The sequence below is a fragment of the Melospiza melodia genome, chromosome 20, assembly GCF_035770615.1.
Source record: "Melospiza melodia melodia isolate bMelMel2 chromosome 20, bMelMel2.pri, whole genome shotgun sequence".
Lineage (NCBI taxonomy): Eukaryota > Metazoa > Chordata > Aves > Passeriformes > Passerellidae > Melospiza > Melospiza melodia.
In genome coordinates, this window is record NC_086213.1 from 3,265,083 (window position 1) to 3,291,892 (window position 26,810).

The window sequence follows — 26,810 nt, forward strand, 5'->3', positions numbered from 1 at the left end:
GCTTTGTTCAGCACTCACAGCTCCCCCGCCCTGGCCACTGTGTTTGTCCATACTGAAAGGAAAACAGGAAACATCCCAAATATTTTATAACCCTGTAAGCTCCAGGAACACCCTGGAGTTTGCCACAACATAACCCACACCTCTCCTTCCTTCCAGGGTACAGTTTGTGGCCAGTCACAATTGTTCTGTTGGCTGGAAGAAGGAATGACAGAACTGAGCAGGGATCCTGGCACTGTCCTGCTCTGTGCCTGGTGAGCTGCCCTGCTGTCAGTAGACCTGCAGGTGGGCAGAGGTGCCCTGCTGTCTGTCTGTCTGTCTGTCAGTACACCTGCAGGTGGGCAGAGGTGGTGCCATCCTTCCAGCAGCGCAGCGTCTCCACGGTCACCGAGCGGCACAGGGGACACGTCTTCTCCCGGTCGAACCACAGGCACAGGCACTCCTCACAGAACACGTGCTGGGGACACAGGGGCTGTCACAGCACTGCCACAGGGGCTGTCACAGCACTGCCACAGGGGCTGCCACCAGGTCTCACATTGGAAATGGGGCTGTGTGTTCGATCCCCATCTGTCAGAGCTGGGGCAGGTCTCTGCTGTTCCTGGGGCAGTTTTTTCTTTATCTCTCCCCCAGCCAACCCTCCCTCCAGCAGATCTCTGCTGTCCATGGCCACTGAGTGTCCCTGCAGGGCTGATCCAATCCCAGCATCCCATGGGGAGATGCTCCGCCCAGGGGAGGAGCCAAGCATTCCTGCCTGGATCCAATCTGAGCCTGGCCCAGCACAGCAGCCTTTGCCCCCTGCACTGCCAGAGGAGCAGCTTTCTGCTGCCCTGCATGGCCAGAGGGAGCCCAGGCCCATCTGCAGCAGCCCTGGAGCTGCAGAGGAAAACTCCCCCCTTGTGCAGGATCCCTGCTGCAGCAGAGCCACAGCTGGCACTGCAGGAGGGCTGAGCCCCCATGGCATGGGGCTGGGACACCCCCTGACACACAGGGGGCAGGGCATGGTCTGACTCTGGCAATGTTGTTATGTATTACTGCATTCTTTTATTTTTAAATTTTCTTCCCTAGTAAAGAACTGTTATTCCTACTCCCATATCTTTGCCTGAGAGCCCCTTAATTTCAAAATTATAATAATTTAGAGGAGGGGGTTTGCATTCTCCTGCCTTCCTTCGCAGACACCTGTCTGTTCAAGCCAAGACACACCACCAGCAGGGAGGCAGCAGGTACAGGTGGCACTCACAGGGTTTGGGAAACAAACCCCAGTTTGCCAAAGCTCTGGTTACTAACAACAGCACTAGAAATAAACATTCCAAAGGCCTGCAGCACCTGGGCTGAGAGGGTTTTCCTCTACCATATTTCTCTCCTCAGCTCCCTAAGTTATTTAAGTCCTTACTGAGCTCCCATAACCTCTTTCTTTCCCCTGCTCCTTGCATCTGCTTTATTCTGCAGTCCCAGTTTCCCCTTCTCAGTTTTCATCCCTTATCTCCATCTCTGATTTCTGCACTGACCCTCCCTGGGTTCTCCCCATCCAATCCCAGACTGGGAGAGCAGGAAAAGGGCAAGGAGGGAGCACGAGGAGCTGTGAGGAGCTGGGAACTCCTCCACACGTGAGGACTCAGCAGAAATGTCACTCCTCAAATCCCAGCCCTGGTCCAAAAGCAGCTCCTCAGGGGCTTCCAGCTTGGAAACATCTGCACAGATGTTCACAGCAAGGCTGAGAGGCACCTTTGGTGCACAGGATGGCTTTAATTTGATAACCCTGTTATCAAAAGGGAGTTTTAATCTACCCAGCCTTCTCAAGGGGCAGGTAAAGCTCTGCTCACTGCAGCCCCAGGGTCTGCACTGCCCCACAAGGCTGTGCCCACCCCACCAGTGGTTACCCAGGGCAATTTCCTCCCCTGGAATGGAGAATGGAAACCCCCTCCCTCTGAATTGTTATAATCTTGGAAATTTAGGGGCTCTCAGGCAAAGATATGGGAGTAGGAATAACAGTTCTTTAGTAGGGAAAAAATAAAAATAAAAATGCAGTAACACAACAGCCACCAGGAGCTGGATCAGGAGCATGCAGGAGTTCCCAGGCTGGCTGTGCCTCTCCCACTGCAGGAGCTCACTGAGGGAATGGCAGCAGGGGAGTCTGGGGCCTTACCTGGCACAGAAGGGGAGTTTGGGGCCTTACCTGGCACAGAAGGATCAGAGGTTCCCTGAACTCTGCCTGGCAGATGGCACAGATGTCTCCTGCCTCACTGCACTGCTGGCTCGTGGCACGGACCCCATAGGTCTGCCAGGGACAGGGGGGAAAAAACAAATCCCAGGTTAAAGGATTGGAGGGTAAATGTGCACAAAGGGGGTAAAACAAACCCCAGGTGAAAGGATTGGAGGGGTAAATGTGCACAAAATGGGGAAAACAAACCCCAGGTCAAAGGATTTGAGGGTAAATGTGCACAAAATGGGGAAAACAAACCCCAGGTCAAAGGATTGCAAGGGTAAATGTGCACAAAGGGGGGAAAAACAAACCCCAGGTTAAAGGATTGCAAGGGTAAATGTGCACAAAGGGGGTAAAACAAACCCCAGGTTAAAGGATTGGGAAGTTAAATGTGCACAAAGGGGTGAAAACAAACCCCAGGTGAAAGGATTGGAGGGGTAAATGTGCACAAAGGGGGCAAAACAAACCCCAGGTCAAAGGATTTGAGGGTAAATGTGCACAAAATGGGGAAAACAAACCCCAGGTGAAAGGATTGGAGGGGTAAATGTGCACAGAAGTTGCTTTTCACCCCCAGATTCCCCACAGGGACAGCAGGGTGGGGAAGGAGGGGATCTCTGCTCTCTGTCTGCCTTTCCCCTGCAGCTGACTCCATCTTTTAGGACCTCCACTTGTGCAGCAAGGATAATGGAATTTAATGAGCTCAACAGGGAGCTGAGAGGATTAATTCAGCATCATTTGCAGGGGTGTTTAGATGGAGGGAGGGATTGTTATTATTATTATTAACAAGCAGGAGACAATGGAAGAAAGAGAAACAGCAGCAGCACCCACAGGCTGCCCACTTCCCCTTCAGATACAGGGAAGGGAAATGTTGCTGTTCCACTGTAAGAGATTTAGGGCAAACAGAAACCTGCTGAGGGAAAATGACCAGCCCAAGCCCAGGGAATAAGCAAGATAAGCTCTAACAAACTTTGATGAGGTTCTTTTCCTCTACAGCCTTTGATTTTACCCTTTTAAAATGGAAGTGACTGCAGCAGATCTGAATATCAGCCCTGTGGAATGCAGTGCCTGGGATAATTCCTGGGTCTCTTTCAGTGCCACTGCACTTCAGGCACCACAAAATCCTCAAAGTCCTTCCCACACTCTGCACTACAAAGTTTTGCAGCTCCTTGCAGTTGGATTAATCCACACAGATGTCAGAAAAGGTCCCTGACATCCCTGACAGGAGCCCCCAGCTTGCCCAGCCATGGGCTAACATTGTTTTATTCTGTGATCCTGAGCAATTTTCAGTTTTATCATTCAGCAGGAACAAGGTTCCACCTCTGGGACTGCTCCTCCACACTGAATCCTTACCTGGGGGGTGCAAAGGACCTTCAGTGCCTTCCTGACACTTCCCACACGGCCACAGATGTCAAAAGACTGCAAAAAACACATCTCATTTTAGATAATTTTCACAGAATCTCTGTGTGTGCGTGTGTTAGAGTCCAGAAACTCAGCAAACATTCTCCAAATGGATACTCAAGAGGCGAAAAAGTAACAATGGTGCCAAAAAAGATTTCATGGTGATCATGAAATATGTAATAAATGGGAATTGACAGTGAGGAAGGGTGGCCAGAAAAGCTTTGGGAGCAGCTGAGTGCAAAGTGGGGACTTTAGAGGACACAGAGGGGGTGGCACCAGGCTGGGTTGGGGACAATTGTCCATCCCATTAAGGAGGAAAGGGAAGGGAAGGGAAGGGAAGGGAAGGGAAGGGAAGGAAAGGAAAGGAAAGGAAAGGAAAGGAAAGGAAAGGAAAGGAAAGGAAAGGAAAGGAAAGGAAAGGAAAGGAAAGGAAAGGAAAGGAAAGGAAAGGAAAGGAAAGGAAAGGAAAGGAAAGGAAAGGAAAGGAAAGGAAAGGAAAGGAAAGGAAAGGAGGGAAAATGGAAAGGGGGAAAAGGAAAGGAGGGAAAGGGGGAAAGGGAAAAGGGGAGAGGGGAAAGGGGAAAAGGGAAAGGGGGAAAATGGAAAGGGGGAAAAGGGAAAGGGGAAAAAGGAGGAAGAAGGAAAAAGCCTGAAAACTTCACCCAGCCCATGTTTCTCCTCCCTGCCTGCGGGCAGAGCACAGGGAAAGCTCTCTGAACTGAAGCAGATGTGAGCAGCTGGCAGTGCAGGGAGCAGCTGGGGCTGGTGGCCCGGCAGGAGCTGCCACCTGGGTCACCTGCAGCTGTGGGCACAGGGCTGGAGCAGCAGGGCACAGGCACAGGCAGGGGCTGAGGGAGTGGCTCACTGCAGGGAATGCCCATGAGCCCATCCTGCAAGGCAGGGGCAAGCAAAGCAGCCCCAAGAACGATTCCAGGCAGCACCCACAGGGCTCAGGGCTCCCTCCAGTAATGCTGCCCCTGGGGCTGCCCCTGCCTCACTCAACACCCCCTCTCCTGCTGAGGATGGGCTCAGCCCTTTCTCTCCCAGTGCAATTCCCAGCTTTTCCTGCCTGCTTTGCTGACAGCACAACTCCAGTGCCTTTGCTCTGATGTCTCCTCTCTCCCAGCCCATATTCCTCCTCATTTCTTTCCCTCTGGAGCTCCCTGCACACCCAGAAGCTGCCTGTTTCAGAGGGCAAACACCCATTTCTCACCCATTTTTTTGTTGTTCCAGCCATCACCTCACAGCTGGGTCACACACAGGGAGTGCTGCTGCTCAGGACAGGCAAAAAATCCAAGCTGGGTGTGTGAACACCTGGGATTTCTCCACCAAAGGCAGAGGCTCCTGGCTCCACAGGGCAGACAGAGGCACCAGCCCAGCTCCCAGCAGCTCCAAGCAGCCTCTGGAAGTGCTCCTGCCCTTTGTGCAGGGAAGGGGACACAGCCCCAGCCCAACCTGGGATTCTGCCAGGAGCACAGGAGCTCTCAGTGCTAAATTGGCTGCTGTGGTTCTTCTAATGTGGTTTGTGGCTTTGCTAATGTGGACTCCTCTGGGGATATTCTCAGTGTCTCAGGCAAGGAGCTGGACCTGCAGCCCTGGGGACTGGAAATGGGATGGGAACAGCCAGGGCTCTGTGCCCTGCACTGGCAGAGGAGCTCCCCCTTCCCTTCCCTTCCCTTCCCTTCCCTTCCCTTCCCTTCCCTTCCCTTCCCTTCCCTTCCCTTCCCTTCCCTTCCCTTCCCTTCCCTTCCCTTCCCTTCCCTTCCCTTCCCTTCCCTTCCCTTCCCTTCCCTTCCCTTCCCTTCCCTTCCCTTCCCTTCCCTTCCCTTCCCTTCCCTCCCCTCCCCTCCCAGGCAAAGGCTTGGTGTGCACAGGGCTGCCCCTGACCTGCACACAAACTCCCCACAATGAAGCTGCTGCTTTCCCTCCCTGCTGCTCTCAGAGCTGTGAGAGGCAGAGGAAAGCTCAGAGACAGCCAGGAGTGTGTGCAGCCTGGCTGGTGTGACACCTGGAGGCGTGCAGCTCCCCCAGGACCAGCTCCCCTCCTCCTGCAGCCTCTGCAGAGAGGGATGAGCAGAGCAGCAATGACTTCACGAGTCTGATGCAACCCTGGGAGCAGGCTCAGAGCCTCCCCCAGCCCAGCAGTGCCCACACGCTGGGCAGCTGAAGCAGGCACAGCCACAAGCAAAAGGAGCATTTGTCCCTTCAGCTGTGCTGCTCCCCTGGCCCTGCTGCCAGGGAAGGTTCAGGAGGTGCTGCTCACCTTGCAGAGGCTGTACATGATGATGAGGATGCCACCCAGGAAGTAGCTGCTGGAGGGATCATCCCCCATGATGTATTTGTACCACAGCTGGATGGGCACCAGCGAGCGGAACAGCTGGCTCAGCTCCTCAATGATCAGATAAAACTTTCCCTGCAAGACAGCCAGGCAAGTGAGACCAGGATCATTATCAGCAAGGCAAAAGAAGAACATTTAATTTGTGCAGGGTTGGTGCTCAGTGATCACTGCACTGTTAAATGGTGCAGAGACCACGCTCATGAGATGCAGCCCCTCAGCTCTGTGCCCAGACAGGAAAAACATCCCTTCATTCCTCCACAGGGCTCAGCTGGACACCAGCAAAACAAATCACTAAAATATTCACTTGGTTTTTTTACTGAAATTTGAAATCAATGAAATCTGCTCTGCAGCATTTTGGAATTTTAAACGAAACTTTAGAGCAGGCAATAAATTGTGTGTCTGGACAATGCTGCAGAAAAACAAAGGTTAATAAGGGATTAATATGATGTAAACTGTAGATATTATTATTAGTGAGAAAAGGAAAGCAAGTTTATCTCTGACCTTACACCCTTCTGAAAGTACAGGGATTAAATGTAAAGTGACCCCAGACTTCCTGACAACTTTTTAGGTTTAAGAATCAAATTAATTATGTTTGCCAGCATCCTTTCCCTCCCCCTCAGGTGGGTGTTGGCTCTTGGGCAATGCACAAATAAAAAAAAAATGGAAATTAAACCCTCAGGGCATTTAAAACTCAAAGAGACCAAACCTTCCTGAAGAGCTCAAGGAAGGAAAGGTGGGGAGGGGCAATGTGCTGCTTGAAATGCTTCTGTCTCAAAAGAGACTCAAAGAATGGGCAGCATCCTTTGTCACCCTTCACCAAAGCCTGAATAAGTGTCTAATTTAGGGCCACCCCCAGCTCGTTTTGTCCCGTTCTGTTTACAGGGACAGCTGGTGGCAAACGAGCCCAGAAGGATGCTTAATGCAGCCATTATCTGGGCTGAAAGATGTGGGTTTGTCCCGTCAAAATCCTTTTATCTGCTAAGCTCCTGGAGAAGGGGAAATTCCCCTGGAATGTTGCTGTGCTGTCCCAGTTAGCTCTGTCATCAGTGATGTCATCGCAGGCCAATCACTAATTGCCGGGGTGGGGATGGATCCTGCAGCCGGGCTGGCAGCAGCCAGCGCCCTTCCCCGGGGGCTGCATGAGATCACTCGCAGGCCGTGCTGCTGCTCGGCAATCCAGCCCTGCTCCCACAGCCCTGCTCATGAGCTCATGGCCCCCGGGACGCCACTGAGCTCACACCAGCGCCTGCTGGCTGCTCTCGGGCCCGGCTGCTTCCCTGCCCTCCCCATCCCATCCCCATCCCCATTCCTCTTCCCTGCCCTCCCCATCCCATCCCCATCCCCATTCCTCTTCCCTGCCCTCCCCATCACATCCCCATCCTCATTTCTCTTCCCTGCCCTCCCCATCCCATCCCCATCCCCATTCCTCTTCCCTGCCCTCCCCATCCCATCCCCATCCCCATTCCTCTTCCCTGCCCTCCCCATCCCATCCCCATCCGAATCCTATCTCCACCCCCCGTCCAGGGCCATTCTATCTCTATCCCCATCCCCACCCCACCCTCATCCCTCTCCATCCCCATCCCACCCCCATTCCCATCCTAATTCCCCTCCCCATCCCATCCCCATCCCCATTCTATCTCTATCCCCATTCCCATCCCTTCCCCTACCCCATCCCTATTCCATCCCACCCCATCCCATCCCCTCTCCCCTCCCCATTCCCACTCCATCCCATCCTCATGCCCCCTCCAGCCCCATCCCCATCCTCCCTCCATCTCCATTCTATCTCTATCCCCATCCTCATCCCTATCCCTTCCCCTTCCCCATCCCTATTCCCCTTCCATCCCATCCCAATCCCCATTCTCATTCCCTTTCCATCCCCTCCCCATCCCCCTTCTATCCTCATCCCATCCCATCCCCATCCCATCCCACCCCATCCCATCTTCATCCCCATCCTTCCTCCAGTCCCATCCCCATCTCCATCACCATCCCCATCCCCACTCCATCCCCATTCCCCCTCCATCCCATCTTCATCCCCATTCCATCCTACCCCATCCTAACCCCATCCCATCCCTCTTCCATCCCCACCTCATCCCGATCCTCACCCCATCCCTTCCCCATCCCATCACCATCACCTCTCCCCTCCTCATCCCCCCTCCATCCCCTCATCCCCATCCTATCCCCATCCCCATCCCCATTCCATCCCCATCCCCATCCCCATCCCATCCCCATCCCCATCCCATCCCACCCCATCCCCATTCCCATTCCCATCCCCAATCCCATCCCCATCCCCATCTCCATCCCATCCCCATCCCACCCCATCCCATCCCCATCCCCTCCCCATCCCATCCCATCCCATCCCATCCCATCCCATCCCATCCCATCCCATCCCATCCCATCCCATCCCATCCCATCCCATCCCATCCCATCCCATCCCATCCCATCCCATCCCATCCCATCCCATCCCATCCCATCCCATCCCCATCCCATCCCATCCCCATCCCCATCCCATCCCCATCCCATCCCATCCCATCCCATCCCATCCCCATCCCATCCCATCCCATCCCATCCCATCCCATCCCCATCCCCATCCCATCCCATCCCATCCCATCCCATCCCCATCCCATCCCATCCCATCACATCCCCAATCCCATCCCATCCCCATCCCCACCTCATCCCCTCCCCTCCCATCCCAGCCCCCGCAGCGCTCCGGGCTCGGCCCCGCCCCGGTTTATGCAATCAGCGCCGCGGCCTCTCCCAGCCCCGCCGCGATGCCATCACGGTTTATTTTGGGCGTTGCTGGGGCAGAAATGACAACTCTGTCACCGTGTCCCTCCACAGGGCTCTGATGAAAGCTCCCAGCAAGGTAAAGGCGGCGAATTTTGCTTTCTGCTCTCATCCCTCCCACCCTCCATCCATCCCTGCTGCTGGCTGGGACAGGTCACTGCTTGCTGTCCCATTGCATCAGCCAGAGCTGCTGCATCCTTCATCCCGCTGGAACTCTGAGCACCAAAAACCCCGAGTGCACATCTGTGAGCACAGCTGGGCACAGCCCCGGGCACAGCCAGCCTCTGGAGGTGGCAGTGGCATCGAGTGACAAACTTCAGCATCCAACCACAACTTCAGCATCCAACCACAACCCCTGCACCCTCCCCAGAGCTGCCAGAACTCCCTTATCTCCAGTTTCCAGTGCTAACTGCAGGGTAGCAGGATTTTTTTAGCAGCTAGAAACTTGGTGACAGCCTCCCAAGAGTGATGTTTTAAGGGATGCATCCCTCCCTGCAGCCCCTTAGCAGCACCCACCTGACCATAAATAAATGTTGGTAGGTTTAGAGTGATTCCAGCAGGGCAGCTGAGAATCACTTAAAGAGAACAAAAAAAACTTAAAACTTCAGGCATCTCAGTGCACACCTCCAGCCCCTTCTTTAAACTAGGAAAAGTGCCAGAAAATCAGAAATGATTCTACAATTAGTGAGGCCCTCCTTCTGAGCCAGAAGCTTGGAAAATGAGGATTGTCCCCTACAGTTTCAGCAGTGAAATTCAGATTTCTGATAGCAGGAATTTACTGCAGACAGCACCCATCAGTGGGAGCACACTCAACACACCTGTCTGCCACTGCTCAGCTCTGTTATCTCTTGGCTATCTAGGTTACACTTTTCAAAGTCAAATCTTTGTCTCAGCTGAATTTTGTCTGAAAAATTCTGCTAAAATACATCAGTTTGTTTTTTTTCCCCTTCAAGATGAGAACTGTGTGTTATATGAAGCACAAACACAATTATTTCTCCTGTGCATCTGATTTGCTACTACAGCTTGAAATAAAGCAAGGTCTGTTTCTGTCAGGTGAGTCTTTCTATGTCAGAAAAACCTGTGTAAATATGGGAATTTTCTCTGGAATGCACTGTAGAGAGGCTGAAGAGCTCTCTGAGATCAGCAGAATCTTTTTGGTGGGCCTGTAAGCCAGCACTGTGCAGGACTGGAGTGTGGGAGCTGAACTGCAGATATTAAATATGACCTGGAATTCTGGCTGCTGATGAGGATGGGGGTAGGATGAGCAGGAAGGCTCTGCTCCCATCAAGGGTTAATTCAGCCTGCCCAAGAAGTGAGGAGGGCACTGCTGGCCCTGCTCCCTCTGAGGGAGCTGCTGCTGCTATCAAACACTTCATTAGCACACGTGGGGAAGGGCTGTGCTGGGATCTAATTTTAGCAGCTCTGCTGATGAGCCTCAGATACCACATGGTGAAATTCTGATTCCTTTTTTTTTTCTTCAGTGCTCAGTTAAAAACACAAGTCAATGACTGGGGTATAATCCTCCCATTTTTCTGAACCTCCTTCACCACACAGAAATACAATTTCTATACTCTAAACCAAGCATTTCATTTGAAAGAGGGGAATTCAGCATTTTCACACAACTGCACTTTCCCTCCTGTACATGCAGAGTTTCAGCACTGGCTGTTTTTGCATGGAATTTCTGGGTATTTTGTTACATCCTCACTACCTGATGGCAGATCAGCATCTGATCCCTTCCTGCCATTTGAGCTCTGCCCAGAGGAGCACATTCCTGGAATTTCTTCAGTCCCTTTACAACATCAGCACTACAGAAAACACCTTTAAAACCCCTTTATTTTCATGCTGCTGCCTGACCTCAGGGACAGCTTTTCTCTGCATTTTCTAAATGAGAACCTGAGACACACAAAAGTCAAGGCAAGGTTGTTTTGGTGTCCAAGCTGAGGTGCTGGGATTAGATTTTTTATAAAGCACTTCATTTTCTAGATCACATTACCATTAAAAGCTGAACCCCTGACTTCAGTTTGCAGCTCTACCTGACTTCTCCAGACTCACACAGGAATTACTTGGCAAAGTAAAGGACAGCATTTAATTCTCCAGTGTAGCAACTCAGCTTGAACTTGTAGAATATTCTTCTCTTTGTTTCCTGTGAACTTTCCAGTTGCTGCAACAGCTTCTTCCAATCCCTCACCTTCATCCTTGGGGCGTGGGGATGGAGGGGAGAAGTCTCACAGAAAAATAAGATGGAACAGTGGAATTAAAAACTGAATGCCAAGCTGGACACAGCACAGGGGGCAGGCTGCAGCAGCAGAGGGAATGCAAACTCCCCCAGGGCTCAGTGTGCAGCTCCTTGGCCATAAGGAACAGAGGCACAGCAAGGACTGACACGGTGCAATCAGAGTGGGGCAGGCAGCAGGAGTGAGACAAGTTGCAATGAGGCAACTGCAAGGTGTGATTAGCACTCGAGGGAAGCTCCAAGTCTCACTTGCTCTGCTGCCAGCAGCAGCATTAGGGCATATTCTGAAACATGCTTGAAAAAGCTTTGGAGTCCTGCTGGCAATTTGGATCAGAGGAGAGCAGGCTCTGCTGAGATTCCAGGTCATGGTGCCAACAGATCAAGTGCTGGGTAGGAGCAGTAAAACAGAGAAAATTCCCAGATTTACACAGCAAACAGCATTGTGGCATGGAGGATGCTGGTGAAAATCCATGCAGGACTAATGAGGAGTAATGTCAAGGTGGGCTAGAGGGGAAATTGAGAATTTTAGTCAGTGCACAATGCTTCTGAAAATCACATCTTTTGTGTCTTAAACTGGAAAGTTAAACTGGGAAAGCACTGAAGAGCAATGATTTTTAGAAAGTTCAGTAGCAGTGACTTGCAAAGCAAGTTAGGGAGGGGGACAGAGGAGTCCCCACTCCTCAGTACCTGCTATTGTGCTTCAGTTAGTTTTTAATTTTGTAAATATTGAATCCCACACTCGTGACTCTGGGACAGCACATCAGTCCCAGCTGCAGCAGGGAAGTGTCCCTGCAGAACATCCTGGATGGCTCAAGAGGAACCAAGCTCAGCTGCTCCATGAAGAGTCAATCTGTTGGGAGTGAGCTCCCTCAAAGAGCACCGAGGCCAGAGAGGAGAGGGGATGAGAGGTTGGGCTGTCACCTGCCTGGGAACACCTCCTCAGCCACAATAAATTCCATATTGCACAGACAAGGACCAGGAACATCTTTGCCTGGGTATTTTTTATTCAGCATCATCTATGAGCGAGCTCCCAGTGAGTTTCTATTGATTCTGTATTTTTTAGAGGACTCAAATACTCCAAGAGCCCTTTTTCCCCCTTAGGACAAAAGAAAGGTGCAGTTTCAGAAGGAATATGGAAATTAATGTGCCAGGTTCCCTGGCAGAGCTGTACCCATCTATGGCAGGAAATAGGATGTGCACCTGACAAAGGTTTTTTGTCCAAGTGCAGAATTTGCAATTGCTGCCAGATCCAAGCCAAGTTTTCTCTGACCAGACTTGATGAGATGGTACTTTAAAAATAAAAAGCACTGATAAAACAATCAAAACTGGAAAAAACCACCAAGCAAGTATGTTCAAAGCTGCAGTGAGAGGGGCCAATGCCAGTGTTCTCTTTTGCACTTTCACTCTCCTGGAAATGCAGTCCCCTGTAACTTGGCTCTGCATTGAGCATGCAGAGAAAATCCTTATTTAGGGCCTTTCTGATGTATAAAATGTCCATGCTATCTTTGTAGGGACACACAGATGCAAGAACTTGGGCTAACAGTTCCTTACAATCCCATTTGGTTTGATTTTCTTTCTCCCTCCCCCATGTTTCACTCACTTCTCCAGCTCAGATTGCTGACAACAAAATGAGGAGGGGATGGGAGGCTTGCAGGCACCTGGGATTTCCTAAGTGAAATCTTTGGCAAGTGTGTCCTTTTATTATTTATTTCCTGATTTTGAATTCCACCCCCCTCAAGCTGTCATTCCTTAGCAGTGCAAATGAAAAGCTGCCCTTGATGTGTGCACAACAATGGAAGCCTCTGCAGGCCACATGGCTCCTGCAGTTTAATTTACTTTAATTCATTTTATATTGAACCAAATGATCTTATTTGCCTTTTTTAATGGAGAGCCTTCAAGCCAAGCCCTCCCTTCCAAAGGAATGATGAGCTCAGCTGTTCCTGAAACCTGTACCCAGCTCAGGGTCCCTGTCACAGCCTGGGGGCAGGGAGGGGACACCTCCAGCACGGTGGGATCCTCTGGAAACCCCCCAGAGCTCTGGGATCAGTCTGATGCTGGGGTGACATCCCTTTTCCTGCTTTTCTCTCCAATCCACAAGCTCTTCTTTCCCTCCATTCCAGACTGGAGTCCCACAGCCTCCCCTGGTGCCTCTGTTTTCCAGGTTGGTTTGGAACCTGGGGAAGTCTGGGGTTATTTTGTCAGAATTTCAAATCTTCCCTCATTCTTTGGAGGAGTTGCTCTGAATTTCTGAGTTACTCAGGCTTGGGCAACTCTGGTTGGTTGTACCTTCATAATAAAGCAGCTCTCATGCTTCACACTTCACACTTGCAGCACCCACAGTGCAAAGACAAACTTTTTCTGCCCCTCAATTTGAGTTCACTTTCTCTCAGTTAAAGCATAAACTGATGCTACAAATCAGAGAAGTTTCCAACAAAAATTGTCATTCCTGTGATGGGCCACACTAGGAAAACATGACCCAGGTACTCTGGATGAGGGAACTGAGTGTTCTAATCCAGATTTTTTATGTGTTTTCTTTCAAAATGAAAAGATGCATCCAACTGATGAAAGCAGAGTTTGGTGCTGTTCACTGTTGTCATTGATGATCCTGATGGAACAAAGTAATGTACAGCTGACACTAAAGTGTAAGCACAATTGGAAAGAAGGATTATATTCCAAATTTGTCTTGACAGACTGGAGAAATGATCTGGAAAATACGGAGGGAATGAAGACAGTCCAGAAGACAATAAAGAGATCTGGAATGAACAATCTCTGAGAAAAAATTAAAAAAATTGTTGGAGTTCAGTCTACAGACAAGAGTGAGGGGAGATACAGAGAGTGATAAATAAAAGCAAAAACCACACAGTATTCAGAGAAGAGCAGGATCCTAAGGAGCAGCAGGAAAAGCCAGACTAGCTTTTCAAGTGCCTCTGAACTTCCAAAATGAGGAAAATCTGAAAAGCCAGCTCAGAGGCTGAGTGCAGGATGATTAAAGTTCCCCACATCCCACACAAGGGCAAGTTTTATGATCTCCTGCTGACTGCCAGCAGCTGAGGATTAAATCCCTGGGTGCTGAACTCCCTGAGAGTGCAGCAACCTCCACCTCAGGCTCTCTACCAGGGGAGCAAGAGGCTGCTGTTCTCAGTGGTTAAATTGGCATTAAAACTTCTCACTATATAGCAATACCCATCTTGAAAAAATGAAGCTCTACTGAGTTAAATTCATATTTCTCCAGCAGCCTGTTACCATTAAGTGACAGCTACCCAGAAGTTCATAAACTCCAAGCTGGGCTTCAGGCAGAAATCCTGCTTGGAGGACATTGGGAGGAAGAGAATAACTTTGTATCTGGCAAGTATTCAGAGAAAAAACTTGATAAAAATTGTGGTCAAAGTTAATGTGCATAAATTGCACCAGAAGTGTTCAAAATGAGGAAAAGGTTCCATTTAAATCCTCACCTGTGAGGGGGGTCAGCTATGTGATCACCAATTACCATTTCCATGGTGTCCTGTGGTTCTCCTGGAGCCCTCCCACCCCAGTCTGATCTTCCTCAATTTGTTCCATCTCATCCTTGGCTGGATTAAAGGCTGCAGAGTGGGGGAGAGAACCCCCAAACCAAACCCAGCTCTGGTGCTGGGTGCCAGCAGTGCCAGGGGACAGTGAGACCATCCCCAACATCCTCAGACAAAAAGAGGCTTAAAAAAAGTGAGACACATTGCTCTTCAGAAAAAAAAGGTATTAAAAATGAAGCATCTGTGCTCTGAGTCATTACAGGCCCTTGACAGATGTGATCCTACCAGCCTCTCACTGGAGCTGCAAATAAAGACCCCCTCTCTTTCTTCTCTCCAGACAAGGATTAATGAGTACTTGGGATGGCTCTCAGACAAGCAAGCAAAGGCTGTGAACCTTTTCCAACACTGCCATTTATCTTGGGAGGACTATTCACATCATTTCTCCCTCCCTCCCCAGCCTGGATTATGCTCTGACCCAGCACATTAATCTCCCAAAATATAATAATAATAATAGAAGGAGGGTAAAAAAAAAAAAAAAAAGCTGGACAATTGCCAGAATTAAATTAATAACCATCTCAGATAGCCCTGCTGTGCAGGAACAAACTGCTCAACTCCCCTGCCACCCCTGTCATTTCTCAGTAAAACTATTCCCAGTTTGGATACCCCCTGAAGTGCCCTGCCTGAGACTTTCAGCAATCCCTGCTGGTACCTGGCACCTGCAGGTGCCTTCCATCCTCACAGCTGCCAGGGGTTTCTCTACTGAATGCAAATAACACACATTGCCACATCTGCCCCCAGAATGGGGACACTGTGTCAGGACACTGTGTCCCTCCAGTGAGTGCAGGGAGAGGCAGAATGAGAGAGATGCAAAATAGAAACATATCCAAAGGTGTTTGGAATGAGAGAGAGAAACTTTTACAAGTTAGGCTTAGTCTACATGTGGTTTCATAAGCATTTAAATATGTGAAGCATTTAATTTTTTTTTTCTCCCATGGTAAGAACTGGTGCTGCCTTTTGTGGCTTTAGTTAAACCCAGTTATTTCTTTGACCCAAGTGGAAAGCCAAAGAGACAAATATTTGCAATTTCTTCCCAGGAAATGAGGAGGTTCCTGCTTCAGAAATATGAATTTACAGAGATTACTCAGAAAACAAGACTTAAAGTCAATGAGAAAAGCAATTATCTGGCTGCTAGCACTGATTCCTCCTCAAGCACTGCTCACCTCACCTCCTTGGGCTTTAATCACTGCTGGTAGCACCAAACCCTTGCTCAGGTGTGTGATGGCTCGAAAAACACCCCTCAATCCCAAAGTTTTAGCAACAGATTTTAATGTTTTTATTCTTCCATCCATATTTGGCACTGGCACAGGGTGCCCAGAGCAGCTGGGGCTGCCCCTGGATCCCTGGAGGTGTCCCAGGCCAGGCTGGATGGGGCTTGGAGCAGCCTGGGACAGTGGGAGGTGTCCCTGCCATGGCACTGGGTGGGATTTAAGGTCCCTTCCCACCCAAACCATTCCCTGATTCTCTGATTCCATGCTGCAAACATGTGGTGAAGGGATCAGATGATCAAAACTAAAAGTTTGTGCCTCAATAAGAGTCTCCTACCTTGGACTTGACAGCGAGGATGATCTTGGGCAGGGCCACCACGAGGCATTTCAGGGCAATGGTGAGGTACTTCAGCACAAAGTCTGCAATGCCCACAATCCACATCAGGTCAAAGAAGTCCAGCCTGTCCAGGTTGGGTTTCAGGAATATTAGGCTGAAAGAGACACCAAGGCTCAAACACCACTGGGAGAAGCTTGCTCAAGCTCCTTGTAGACACTGTTGGCTGGAGAGAGCCCAGAAAGGGCCTTGAACTTCAGGGAAGTCCTCAAGGGCAAGAAAAACACAAATCAGGTCTGGGCTTCCTCTGGGCCTCCTGACTTTGCTCTTGCTCACTCCTACAGGGGTCAGCAGGCTTGCCCAGTGTCACAAAACAGGAGCCAGGCACTCAAGAAGTCTGTTTGGAATCCAGCAGTGTCCATAACCTGGGGTGCTGACAGTGCCCTCAGTGCAGAGTGAGGGATCTGGGTGTCACAGCTTGTCCTGGCAGCCCTGCTCAGAACAGCCCTGCTTCCCTGGGCAAGGAAACAGCCCCTCAGCCCCTCAGGCTGCTCTGCCACAGGGGCACAGTCCCCAAACCCAGTGGGCACATCTAACAAAGGGGTGACACAGGAAACCCTGCACCAGCCACGGCAGAAAGGGGAGAACTTCACACTTTGTGTCCTGCCCTCACAGTGCCACTGCCTGAAGCACAGCAAGAGCTGTTAATACTCTTACCTGAACCAAAGCTCCAAAAATTAATGCCCCTTACATAATGTCATTTACTGGGCTGAACATTTGCTGTTTGAAAAAGTGGAGTCTGGGACAGCAGAATTTCACCCAGCAATGGGCAGGAGCTACTGGCCTGAGCAATAATGAGAACGGGACTCTAGTCAGGTTGAAAAAACAGGATTCTCCTTCAGGGTTTTACCTGCTAAAGCCTCATGGTAGAAAGTTTTAATAGGAAAAAAAACCAAACAAAATTAAAAAAAAAAAAAAAAAAAAAAAGCAAAGTAAAGTAACCAACCCAAAACAAAAAGCCTGAACATGAAATTAAAATACTCACAACACTGGCACAGCACAACAGGTAAAATTACACCCTAAAAACAGAAACAGAATCAGAAACTTTACTACTATTCATGCACTAGAAACAAGAAAAAAAATCAGGAAATGAAAAATGAGAGAAAGAAACAGAACTGAAGCAGACATTTCTAAGTTGACAAGGCTGGCTTGTGAATAGTCCCAGGTCTGGCAAGCAAGAGATGCAGCAGCCTGAGCATGACAGCACTGCAGCACTCACAGGAACAGGGCTCTTCCTGGAGCTGTGCTCCAGCCTGGCCAATGGTAATGAACCACACTCTAAACTGTCTGTAGGATGGCCCCAAATTGCTAAAATCCCTATATTTTACATGATTTAGCCTTTATTTTGAACTAGTCCCATTCGTGCTTTTAACCTTGGCCATCCTCTTAGAGACACCCTGTGTGCAAACATTTCACTTCCAGACCTTTCTGCCACTCCTCTCCCTCCAGACAATCCCATGGCTTGGCCTCTCCCCTTCAGCCCCACATTCAAACCTTTGCAGCTCTCCCCCTTCTTCTGCCTCCTACCTGTGATTATTCCTGTCTGATTTATATTAAGTTGTGATTCAAATCTATGAGCAGAAACCCTGCTGCATTTGAGAACTAACTAATTCAGGATTTGAAAGGCAAGGCTATTTCAATTATCTCAGATCCAAGAGTCCTGAGAACACTGGGGTAAAACTATTTCATCTCCTGTGCTGCACTCCAATCTGGATGGACTGAAGAGGAAAATCAGGGGGTCAGTTCCTCAACTGCCCTTGATGTTCAGCTGCAGTGGTCACAATGGGAATTCAGAGGGCATTTTTGGAAAGGATTCACCCTGCTTTGGCACCATCACATTTACACACTGCTCATGTCCTTTACTGACAGGAGCATGGCAGGGTGACACACACCTCCTTTTCCTGCTCTGGAGGGTATTACAAAGATGTAACAAACACAGCAGATGCTTTAGGGGCACACAGTTCCTCCCACAGTGTGGGGGACAAGTGGGATTCCCTCTTTTCCCCCCAGCAATGATCCCCTGCTCCCACCCTGCACAAGGCAGGTTTTGCTCACCTGTTGTACAGCTGCTGGGAGCTGAATGTGTACAGCAAGTACAGGGTGTTCCCAGTGAGGAAGGCCAGGATCCAGAAGACAACCAGCACTGATCTCTTCTCCTGAGCAAGGAAAAACAGCAGAGTTATTGCAGCTCAAAATCTCAAGACTTGAGCTGAGCCTTGCTGAAAAATCCAACAAATATGTAACAAAGTGCTCAGTAATTAGTTATTTACACAGGACTAAGAAGTAGTCTGCAAGGTAAAGATATCTATAAACACAAGCAGAAATGCTTCTCACTCCTGTAACCTTTTCAATGGAAATTAATTGAAATAAGCTGGTGAAAATGACAGAATTACTTGCAGAATGCATCTTCAAAGATGGGATCTTTCTTGGGACACCTAAAATCTCCTGAGATTTAAAATGCAGATTAAAAAAAAATCCATTCCATGTATTGTCCTAAATTCTGAGCTGTCACCTGGCTGGAGTGACAATTCATGGTGTTTTATAGGGGTGTTTTATAAAAAGACCCAAAGCCACTCAGTGGAAGGCTCAGCTAAATCAAATACACCCCACCACCACATGCAGCACATCTGGGTGCTATCCTAAAGCATGGTGCTTCTGGAACATTCATTTGTGATTGAACAAATAATTAAAGGTCAAAAGAAGTGGAAATTTTGCATTTCAACATATATGGAAAGTTACACACAAGCTGGATGGCAGAAGACACTGTCCTGGGTCTTGGCCCTTGGTAACTTTGGGGAGTAAATTTTATTCCTGAGAGGAAAACACCCACCATCTTTCATGTGAGCTGATTTATTAAGAAAGAGGTCTCTGTAGCTGTCCAGCAGCCAGGCCTGCTGTGCTGAGATTTAAGGCAGGCAGATCAAGGGGCACAGTGCTGGAAGGGCAGAGGTGCAGAGTGCAAGGCAGCAGCAATCTGTTACTGGGCTGTGCCACTGCTCTGCTCACTCAGGGCTGGATCTCACTGATTCCACTGCTCCTGGCACATACAGGCATGCACTTGTGTGGACAAAAAAAGCAATTCTAGCCTTGTGCTTTTAGTGCTGTTGAATTTTCTCCTGACACAGATCAGAAAACCTTGAAAAGATCTGCTGGTTTCTTTACATTCTAAGCATATTAATGCCCAGAGCATTATAAAGCTACTAGCAAGCAACACATCTATGAAATCTTTCAGCTGAACATCTCAAAGCATTAGCTAAATGCTAATTAGCAGAACCTCATCATTAATAAGTCAAATAGGTTTCAACATCTCTGCTGTACATGATGGGAAAACTAAGATGCAGAGAAGTGCTGGAACAGGCACAGCCAGGCAGGGGGAGATGAAGATTACAACATCCCTGACTTGTCCTTTTTGTTTTACTACACCACATTTCACAAAAAAGCGGGACAGAGACTTTGGGAGAGGCAGGAAGGAGAAGACAGATCTGTGCACAAATAAATGCATTCAGCCCTACACTGCAATCAAAGGTTCATCACAAGTACTATTTTGTGCATGGAAAATGATGTTTGCTGGGAACAGGAGTGTTGGAATCCAAAATGCAGGGAGTTCTCAGAACTTTGGGCCTGTAAGCCAAAGCTTAGAATTAAAGACAGGATTTGTTCTGAGACCTTGGAAAAGGCTTTCAAATTTAGGTGCTAGAATGAGAATGTGGATTTATAGTTTGAAGCAGAGACACATTAAGTGGAGGAAAGTTTGGAGTTTTATAGTTTAAATTATAGAAAAAATAAAAGTAGTTACAAAGGTAAACAAGGAGTTTAGAATGTAGCACTGTAAGTCTGTGCATCATAACATGATTAGCTAAGAAAGCTTACACTGTAGCATGGATCCATAAGATGGAAGTCCATAAGGATTGAGTCAAAAACATAAATATCCTTGTTAGCAGTGTTTTATTAGTCAATAAATCATTAAAAGGTCCTGTAACCAGGGGTCTTGTGACCCTCTGAACCAGCTTCTGACCTTCTCACTTCCTGTAAATATGTGAGCTGAACTCAGCCTTCCTATCTATGCAGAAAATAAGAAAATAAATGGCATCATCTAAAAACCTCAGAGGTCCTGTCTCTAACTCATTGAAAACTCCTCCAAAAATCCCCACACAGAAAAAAGTAAAATGCCAGACTCACCTTCAGAGCCACCTGCTCTCGGAGCGTGGAGTTGGCGTAGGCAAAGGTGCTGGCCATGCCAATGCACACAGCAATTCCTGCAGGGAAAGGCTCTGTCAGACACAAACTGCTGAGGCTGTTGGACTGGATTTCACACCCAGCACCCTCCCTGCAAGACAGGAGTCTCTGAACCCTTCTGTGCCACACACAGAAAGCTTTGCTGTCACCAGGGTAAGGTCTGCCCATCTCTGGATGGACTGAAGGTAGGGGGAATTTATCACATGCATTATCCCATGCATTTGAGTATGTTCCTTTCATGCTAGACTCCACATGGACACTGCCACGTGGATAAATGTATCAGGCATCAGAGCCTGATAAAGCCTCCCAACCTTTCTACAATCACAGCTCAAAAAGGATGGATGCATCTGTGACTGTGTTCACAAGGGTATGAGGATGAGGGAAGAGACGAGGATCTGACTCCATGTTTCAGAAGGCTTGATTTATTATTTTATTATATATATTATATTAAAACTACACTAAAAGAATAGGAAAAAAGATTTTATCAGAAGGCTAGTTCAAAATAAAAAAAAAAGATAACAAAAACTTGGGGCTCAGACAAAGAGTCTGAGCCAGCTGACTGTGATTGGCCATTAATTACAAACAACCACATTAGACCAATCCCAGATGCACCTGTTGCATTCCACAGCAGCAGATAATCACTGTCTACATTTTGTTCCTGAGGCCTCTCAGATTTTCAGGAAGAAAAATCCTAAAAAAAAATGATTTTTCATAAGAGATATCTGTGACATGCATCAGATATCACAGCCTGAAAAATCCCCCCCAACCACCCTCTAACGACAGCTCAAAAAGCTTTGACGAATACTCACCAAGCTTGTGCTGGAAACAGACTTTAGCCAGGAGGATCAAGATGAAGGGAAGCCCCTTCTGCAGCCACCCAACGACAGCTTTGAGCTCGGAGAGAGCCGGGGCCGGCGTCCCGGCCTGTTCCTCGGCGCTCTCCTCGCCGTGCCCGTGCCGCTCGCCGCCCGCCATGTGCAGCAGCGAGGAGCCGCGGTGGTGCCCGTGCTGGAAGGGATGCGCCGGCGCCCGGTGGTGGAACGGAGCCCCCTCAGCCCGGCCGGCACCCTCATCCCTCGGGGCCGGCATCTGGATGAAGACTTCTCCCCCTCCGGCCGCCGAGCCCAGCACTAGACCGGCCGGGAAGGGCGCGGCGGCGATGGAGGCGGCGGGCAGGCCGGCCAGCCCCGAGAAGAGCTGCTGAGGGGAGGCGGCCTCGGCCTTGAGGCTCTCGAACACTCCGCTCTCGTCCACGCTGGCCTCAGAGCTCAGCGTCTGGCTCCGGCTCCTGAAAAGGGCACAGACACGGGATGCAGTCAAAATGGGGGTACAGACCCCATGATTCAGCCAAAATGGGGGTACAGACACCAGGGATTCAGCCAAAACAGGAGGACAGACAAAACGGGGGCACAGACCCCAGGATTCAGACAAAACAAGGGGGTAGAGACACCAGGGATTCAGTCAAAATGGGGTACGGACCCCAGGGATTCAGTGAAAACATGGGTACAGACCCAGGGATTCAGACAACATGGGGTACAGACCTCAGGGACTCAGTCAAAACAGGGGCACAGACAAAACGGGGGCACAGACCCAGGGATTCAGTCAAAATGGGGGCACAGACACAATGGGGACACAGACCCAGGGATTAACCCAAAATGGGGTACAGATCCCAGGGATTCATCCAAAATGGGGTACAGATCCCAGGGATTCATCCAAAATGGGGTACAGGCCCCAGGGATTCAGCCAACGTGGGGTACAGACCTCAGGAATTCAGTCAAAACAGGGGCACAGACAAAACGGGGGCACACACCCTGGAGATTCAGCCAAAATGGGGTGCAGACTCCAGGATTCAGACAAAACAAGGGCATAGTCCCCAGGGATTCAGCCAAAATGGGGTACAGGCCCCAGGGATTCACCCAAAATGGGTGTACAGACCCCAGGGATTCAGTCAAAACGGGGGCACAGTCCCCAAGGATTGATCCAAAACAGGGGCACAGACAAAACGGGGGCACACACCCTGGAGATTCAGCCAAAACAGGGCGCAGACTCCAGGATTCAGACAAAACAAGGGCATAGACCCCAGGGATTCACCCAGAATGGGGTGCATACCCCAGGGATTCTGTCAAAACAGGGGTACAGACCCCAGGATTCAGCCAAAATGGGGTACAGAACTGGGTGCTGGTTTAGGCCGGCCCTCAGTGCAGTGATTTCTCACACTCTCTATTGTTGGTTGGGGGTTTATGCACAAAATCCTGAATGGGATGGGACTGCTGGGGAATGTCTTGAATTGTTTATTCTCCAGCATCAGTCTCATTACAAGGTGATAACAATGGGAAGATGCCAGCAGCTCATGTTCTTGGCAGTAGCCAAAGAACTCAATCTTATAACTCACTTTAAAAGTGTTTTGACCAATCACACAAAGCAAAAGCACATTGACAGTAGCTCTACCCAACCACTATAAGCACAGGTACCTTTGGTTAAACAATGCTTGCTTATTTCGAATACAATACTTGCTTGTAAGCCTTAAAACGCAATGCACAGAGCTCCATTATTAAGCTTAGAACTTCCTAATATCTCACTAGATATACTTTTTCTGAAGCTTAGGGAGTTATTCTAGCCAAGCATTAATACACAGATCATTGCTCTATTTGTCCTTACTTTCTTCATCTCATATAACTTTTCTGCTGACAAGCCTCATGGCTACTGCTTAGCTCTAATCACTGTTCTGCTGTCTCTGGGGCCTGCCTTTTGCAGCTTTCCCCAGACTCTCTGATTTTAAGGATTCCCACTCAGAACACCAAGGCATCCAGATGCTTTTCCCTGTATTTTCTGTAGAGAAGTCACAGCTGCAAAACTGGAGGTCAGTAACCAGATCAGAGAGCCTCTCCAGACCTGACCAGAACACATCAGCTCCCTCACCAAGGAATGAAGCTCCCAAACACCCTGCTTGCTTTTGGAAAAACAAAGAAATAATACATCCAGTACCAAATCCAGCATCTTCTATAATGGTTTGGGTACTTAAAGAAAAACATACAAAACTTCATGGAAACTGACACAGCACCACCAAGTCCAGTCATACTATAAACAAACAAACTAACCAGGCTAACTCAAAGCAATGACCTATCCCTAAAATCCTCTGTATTTTGGGACAATCACTACCTGCCCACTGATTAACAGCACCAGAAGAGACACCAGGGGAAAAGAAGTGTTGCTTTGTGTGTCCCTGACCTGACACAAAAATGAAGGATGTGCTCATAAATCCAGGTAAATTCTTTATTTTTGTATTTTTGGTGAATTAGGCATGGATGTGCCCAAATTACTGTGCAGAACTAGTTCTGGTATTGATTCTTTCCTAAGCATGTTGGAATACAGCCAGATTCCAAAAAGAAAGTCTAAATATCTTTATCCTGACATCAAAAGACAACAAGCTTTTTTTCAATCAATACAAAGAAAGTTGAGTTGAGAGGGAACAATGCAGGTAACAAATAGAATGATCACCAGGCAGTAAATACCTGACAACAAACACTTCTCTAACCTGCAAAAGCAGAGTAAACAACAAACAAACCCCAGCAAGAGGCAAAGCCCACAAGCAGGGCATGGTGCAGAGCTTTGCTCCCTCCTGGTTTGAGCCCTGGGAGATCTCTAACTTTAGGAACAGTGGTTACAAGTTGAGACAGCACACCCAGGGCCCTCAACCCTCTCTCCCCCATGGGTTCCAAAGCCTCCCTAGGGCACAGAGCTCTGCCTTCCACCTCCCTCTGGGGACACCCTCAAACCTCTCTGGCCAAACCTTCCCACTAAGCAAACTCCTAATAAGGCTTTTTTTATAGCTGCACCCCATTCCCACTGCATCTCCACAGGCTCCTGCAGGGAATCAAGTCAACAAGACATTGCACACCTTGTTCTGGTCCAAAATATTCATCAGCCAGGCCTTCAAATTCACACCTAACATTGCAACTCAGGGATGTACACACAGCTTGGGGCTGGGAATGTAACAAACAGCCTGGGAGGAACCCAGGGCTACAAATACACAACTATCCTTTGGAATAATATTGGAGTGTGCTTTCAGCAGGAAGGAATTCATCTGTGACATATTTATAAACAAACAAGGGTTGTTTGTTGAAATTGTGAGGCTGCTGAAGTTAACAGAAGTGAAGACCAGTGGCAACAGCATTTCCTTCTACAGTTAGAAAAATTTCAGCCTCTGTTCCTGACTATGTATTTACCATCGGAAACATCGTGCAGAAAAAACCTGAAGATGGCTTTCTTTCCCCCTGAAATTAGAAATGGTACCATGCTAGCAATGGCCATGACATAAAGCTTCAACTCTAATTGCAAAACCACTATAGAAAATAAAATATTTACTAATGATCTTTCACTTTTAATCTCAGCTCGAACAGAGCAATTAAATATATTAGTTCCATCTTTGTCTTGGAGTAATTAGATTCGTTTCTTCTCTAGGAATAAAAATAAAAAAGTCCTACTCTAACTCTGGGAAAGCACCAGGGAATATTTAGTACCAGAACAACAACTGTGGCAAGGCTCCCTTGCTGATGGTATAATTACAGAAACAAATTAGAGGTATTCTAAATACTCACACACATGTAGATAGATACAGACTCTGGGAAGATGCAAAGGGTCATCCAAATTCTTCATAAAACACTAAGTCAGAGTAGTTGAGAGCTTCAGATCAGCAGATTTTTTTAAACACCTCAGTAAGAGAAGTGTGAATGGCTCCTGTTCACACAGGTCCGTCCTTGCACACTGACAGTGCTCAGGTGCCATGAATCCATCCCTTCCTCCAGAGCTCCACAATCCTGCCCATGCTCAGCCAGCTGTCTGCCAGCTGTGCCATCCTGGGTCACCCTGAAACACTGTGGCTGGCAGCAATCAGTGAGTGACAGCAAGGAAAAAAGTGAACTTGTCTCTAGAATCCCCAGACTCGAGCAGAGAGCCTGGCCACACCACACACACAGGAATTTGACTTTCTCAATTTTGAGTTTTCATCTTCTAAAACACCCCCTATGTTGGATTAAGCCTTTTCCTGACCCAGAGATGGGGCAACTGAGAGGAATTTTAAAAACTTTTATTCCATTTTCTCAGTCTCATGAGAAGGGTGAGACAATACAGGTGCTATAATTCACACCATCACAATCAGAAGCCAATTATTTCCTAATTACAATACACTGTGTTTCTTGGCCTATCAGCTTCTGCCAGAGGAAAAATGTGGAGAATGTGTCTGGGTCAGAAAAAGGCTTAATCTGACAGCCCTACTGTTAAACCAGAACCCTCCTCTTGGGGAGGAGCCTGGAGGGAAGAAGAAGGGGAAGCATTTACCTTTCAGGAGGCACGCTGTCCGTGTTGCTGCTGTGCCGCCTCTGCATTTTCCTCAAAACCCTAAAACACAGCACGCTCAACATGAACCCTGCGGCTCAGCAAATCCCAGAGTGGCAACTGGCACAGGCCCTGGGGGCAGAGGGCACTGGGACCCGCTCAGCTGGGCACATGGCTGGCAGCAAGCATTGGTTTCTGTGACAGAGCACCTCCAGCTCCCATTTGTTTCTCAGCACGCTTTGGATGGCAAAGGGGGGCACACAGGTGTCCAGGCTGGGCAGGAGTCACTCAGGTCCCCTCCTGCAGGAAGTCACCAGGAGGGATGGCATGTCCTGGTAAGGGATATGGGGACACCTAACAGTGGCTTTTGAGGTGACACGTGACTCAACAGCATCTGGGGAAATGAGATCCAGTCTTCCTTTTCTGCAGGAACTTGCTCTGCAAAGCAAAACTGAGAGGGAAGAAGAAAAAGAAAATGTGTAAACACTTCTAATGAAAAAAAATACTATTAGCTCATGACAATAAGCAGCTCATTCATTTTAATCTACAGAAATACCATTTGCAAAGTCTGGACAATAGGCCCAGAGTACAATAGCTACTTAATAAAATGTACAGAGTAAGATGTAAATACTCTTGAATATAAAAGGTTATAACATTATTCATAACACATGTCAATATATACATAGATGTGCAGCCCATGTGTAAAGGCACAGTGGCTCTGGGAAGGTTTGCCAGCTGTCTCCAAGCACAGTACCTGAAGAACAGCTTTATGCAGAGGTGAAAGGTGCCACTGGCAGAGATGGAAGCCCAGGAGTGTGCAGACATTCACAGATGGAGTGCTTCAGGACAGTCCAGATTCCAAACTCATCCCAGGTCCTCCCAGCCAGTGACTGTCAGCACTTAGCCCTGGTGCTCACAGGGACACCTGGAGGAAGCACACACAGAGAGCAATTTTCAGCACAGCACAAAGAGTTTTACCTCCACATGTCCCTGGGAAAGGCAGAGAGGTGCAGGAACTCTCAGTGCTGGAAGCCCTGCCCTCATGCATGGCCCAGCAAAGATGTTTTCCTCTGGGACTGGCACCTGCAGCCCTGCTGCCCACACAGGCACTCCCTGGGAGTGCTC

The 26,810-nt window shown here is 48.7% G+C and overlaps 1 protein-coding gene across 1 annotated transcript; it reads right to left on the reverse strand.

Annotated features, from left to right (window-relative positions):
- Window positions 1–211: 211 nt before the first annotated feature.
- Window positions 212–26,599, reverse strand: RNFT2 (ring finger protein, transmembrane 2). Its single transcript, XM_063173402.1, has 10 exons — window positions 26,440–26,599; window positions 25,689–26,136; window positions 21,161–21,639; window positions 20,295–20,371; window positions 18,171–18,271; window positions 16,059–16,212; window positions 5,859–6,008; window positions 3,548–3,613; window positions 2,171–2,272; window positions 212–454 (listed from the first exon to the last, which is right to left on the reverse strand). Exons 2-10 carry the CDS (start codon window positions 25,769–25,771, stop codon window positions 320–322), a joined length of 1,347 nt encoding a protein of 448 aa, XP_063029472.1. The 5' UTR covers window positions 25,772–26,136; window positions 26,440–26,599; the 3' UTR covers window positions 212–319.
- Between the last annotated feature and the right edge of the window lie 211 nt (window positions 26,600–26,810).

Excerpts from the sequence above, each read along its gene's own strand:
- RNFT2 (XM_063173402.1), bottom strand. The coding sequence starts at position 25,771 with ATGTTGAGCGTGCTGTGTTTTAGGGTTTTGAGGAAAATGCAGAGGCGG. Across the intron at positions 18,272-20,294 it reads GAGAGCAGGTGGCTCTGAAG|GAGAAGAGATCAGTGCTGGT; the intron begins GTGAGTCTGGCA and ends TTCCTTGCTCAG. Across the intron at positions 455-2,170 it reads CTCTGATCCTTCTGTGCCAG|CACGTGTTCTGTGAGGAGTG; the intron begins GTAAGGCCCCAA and ends CTGTGTCCCCAG.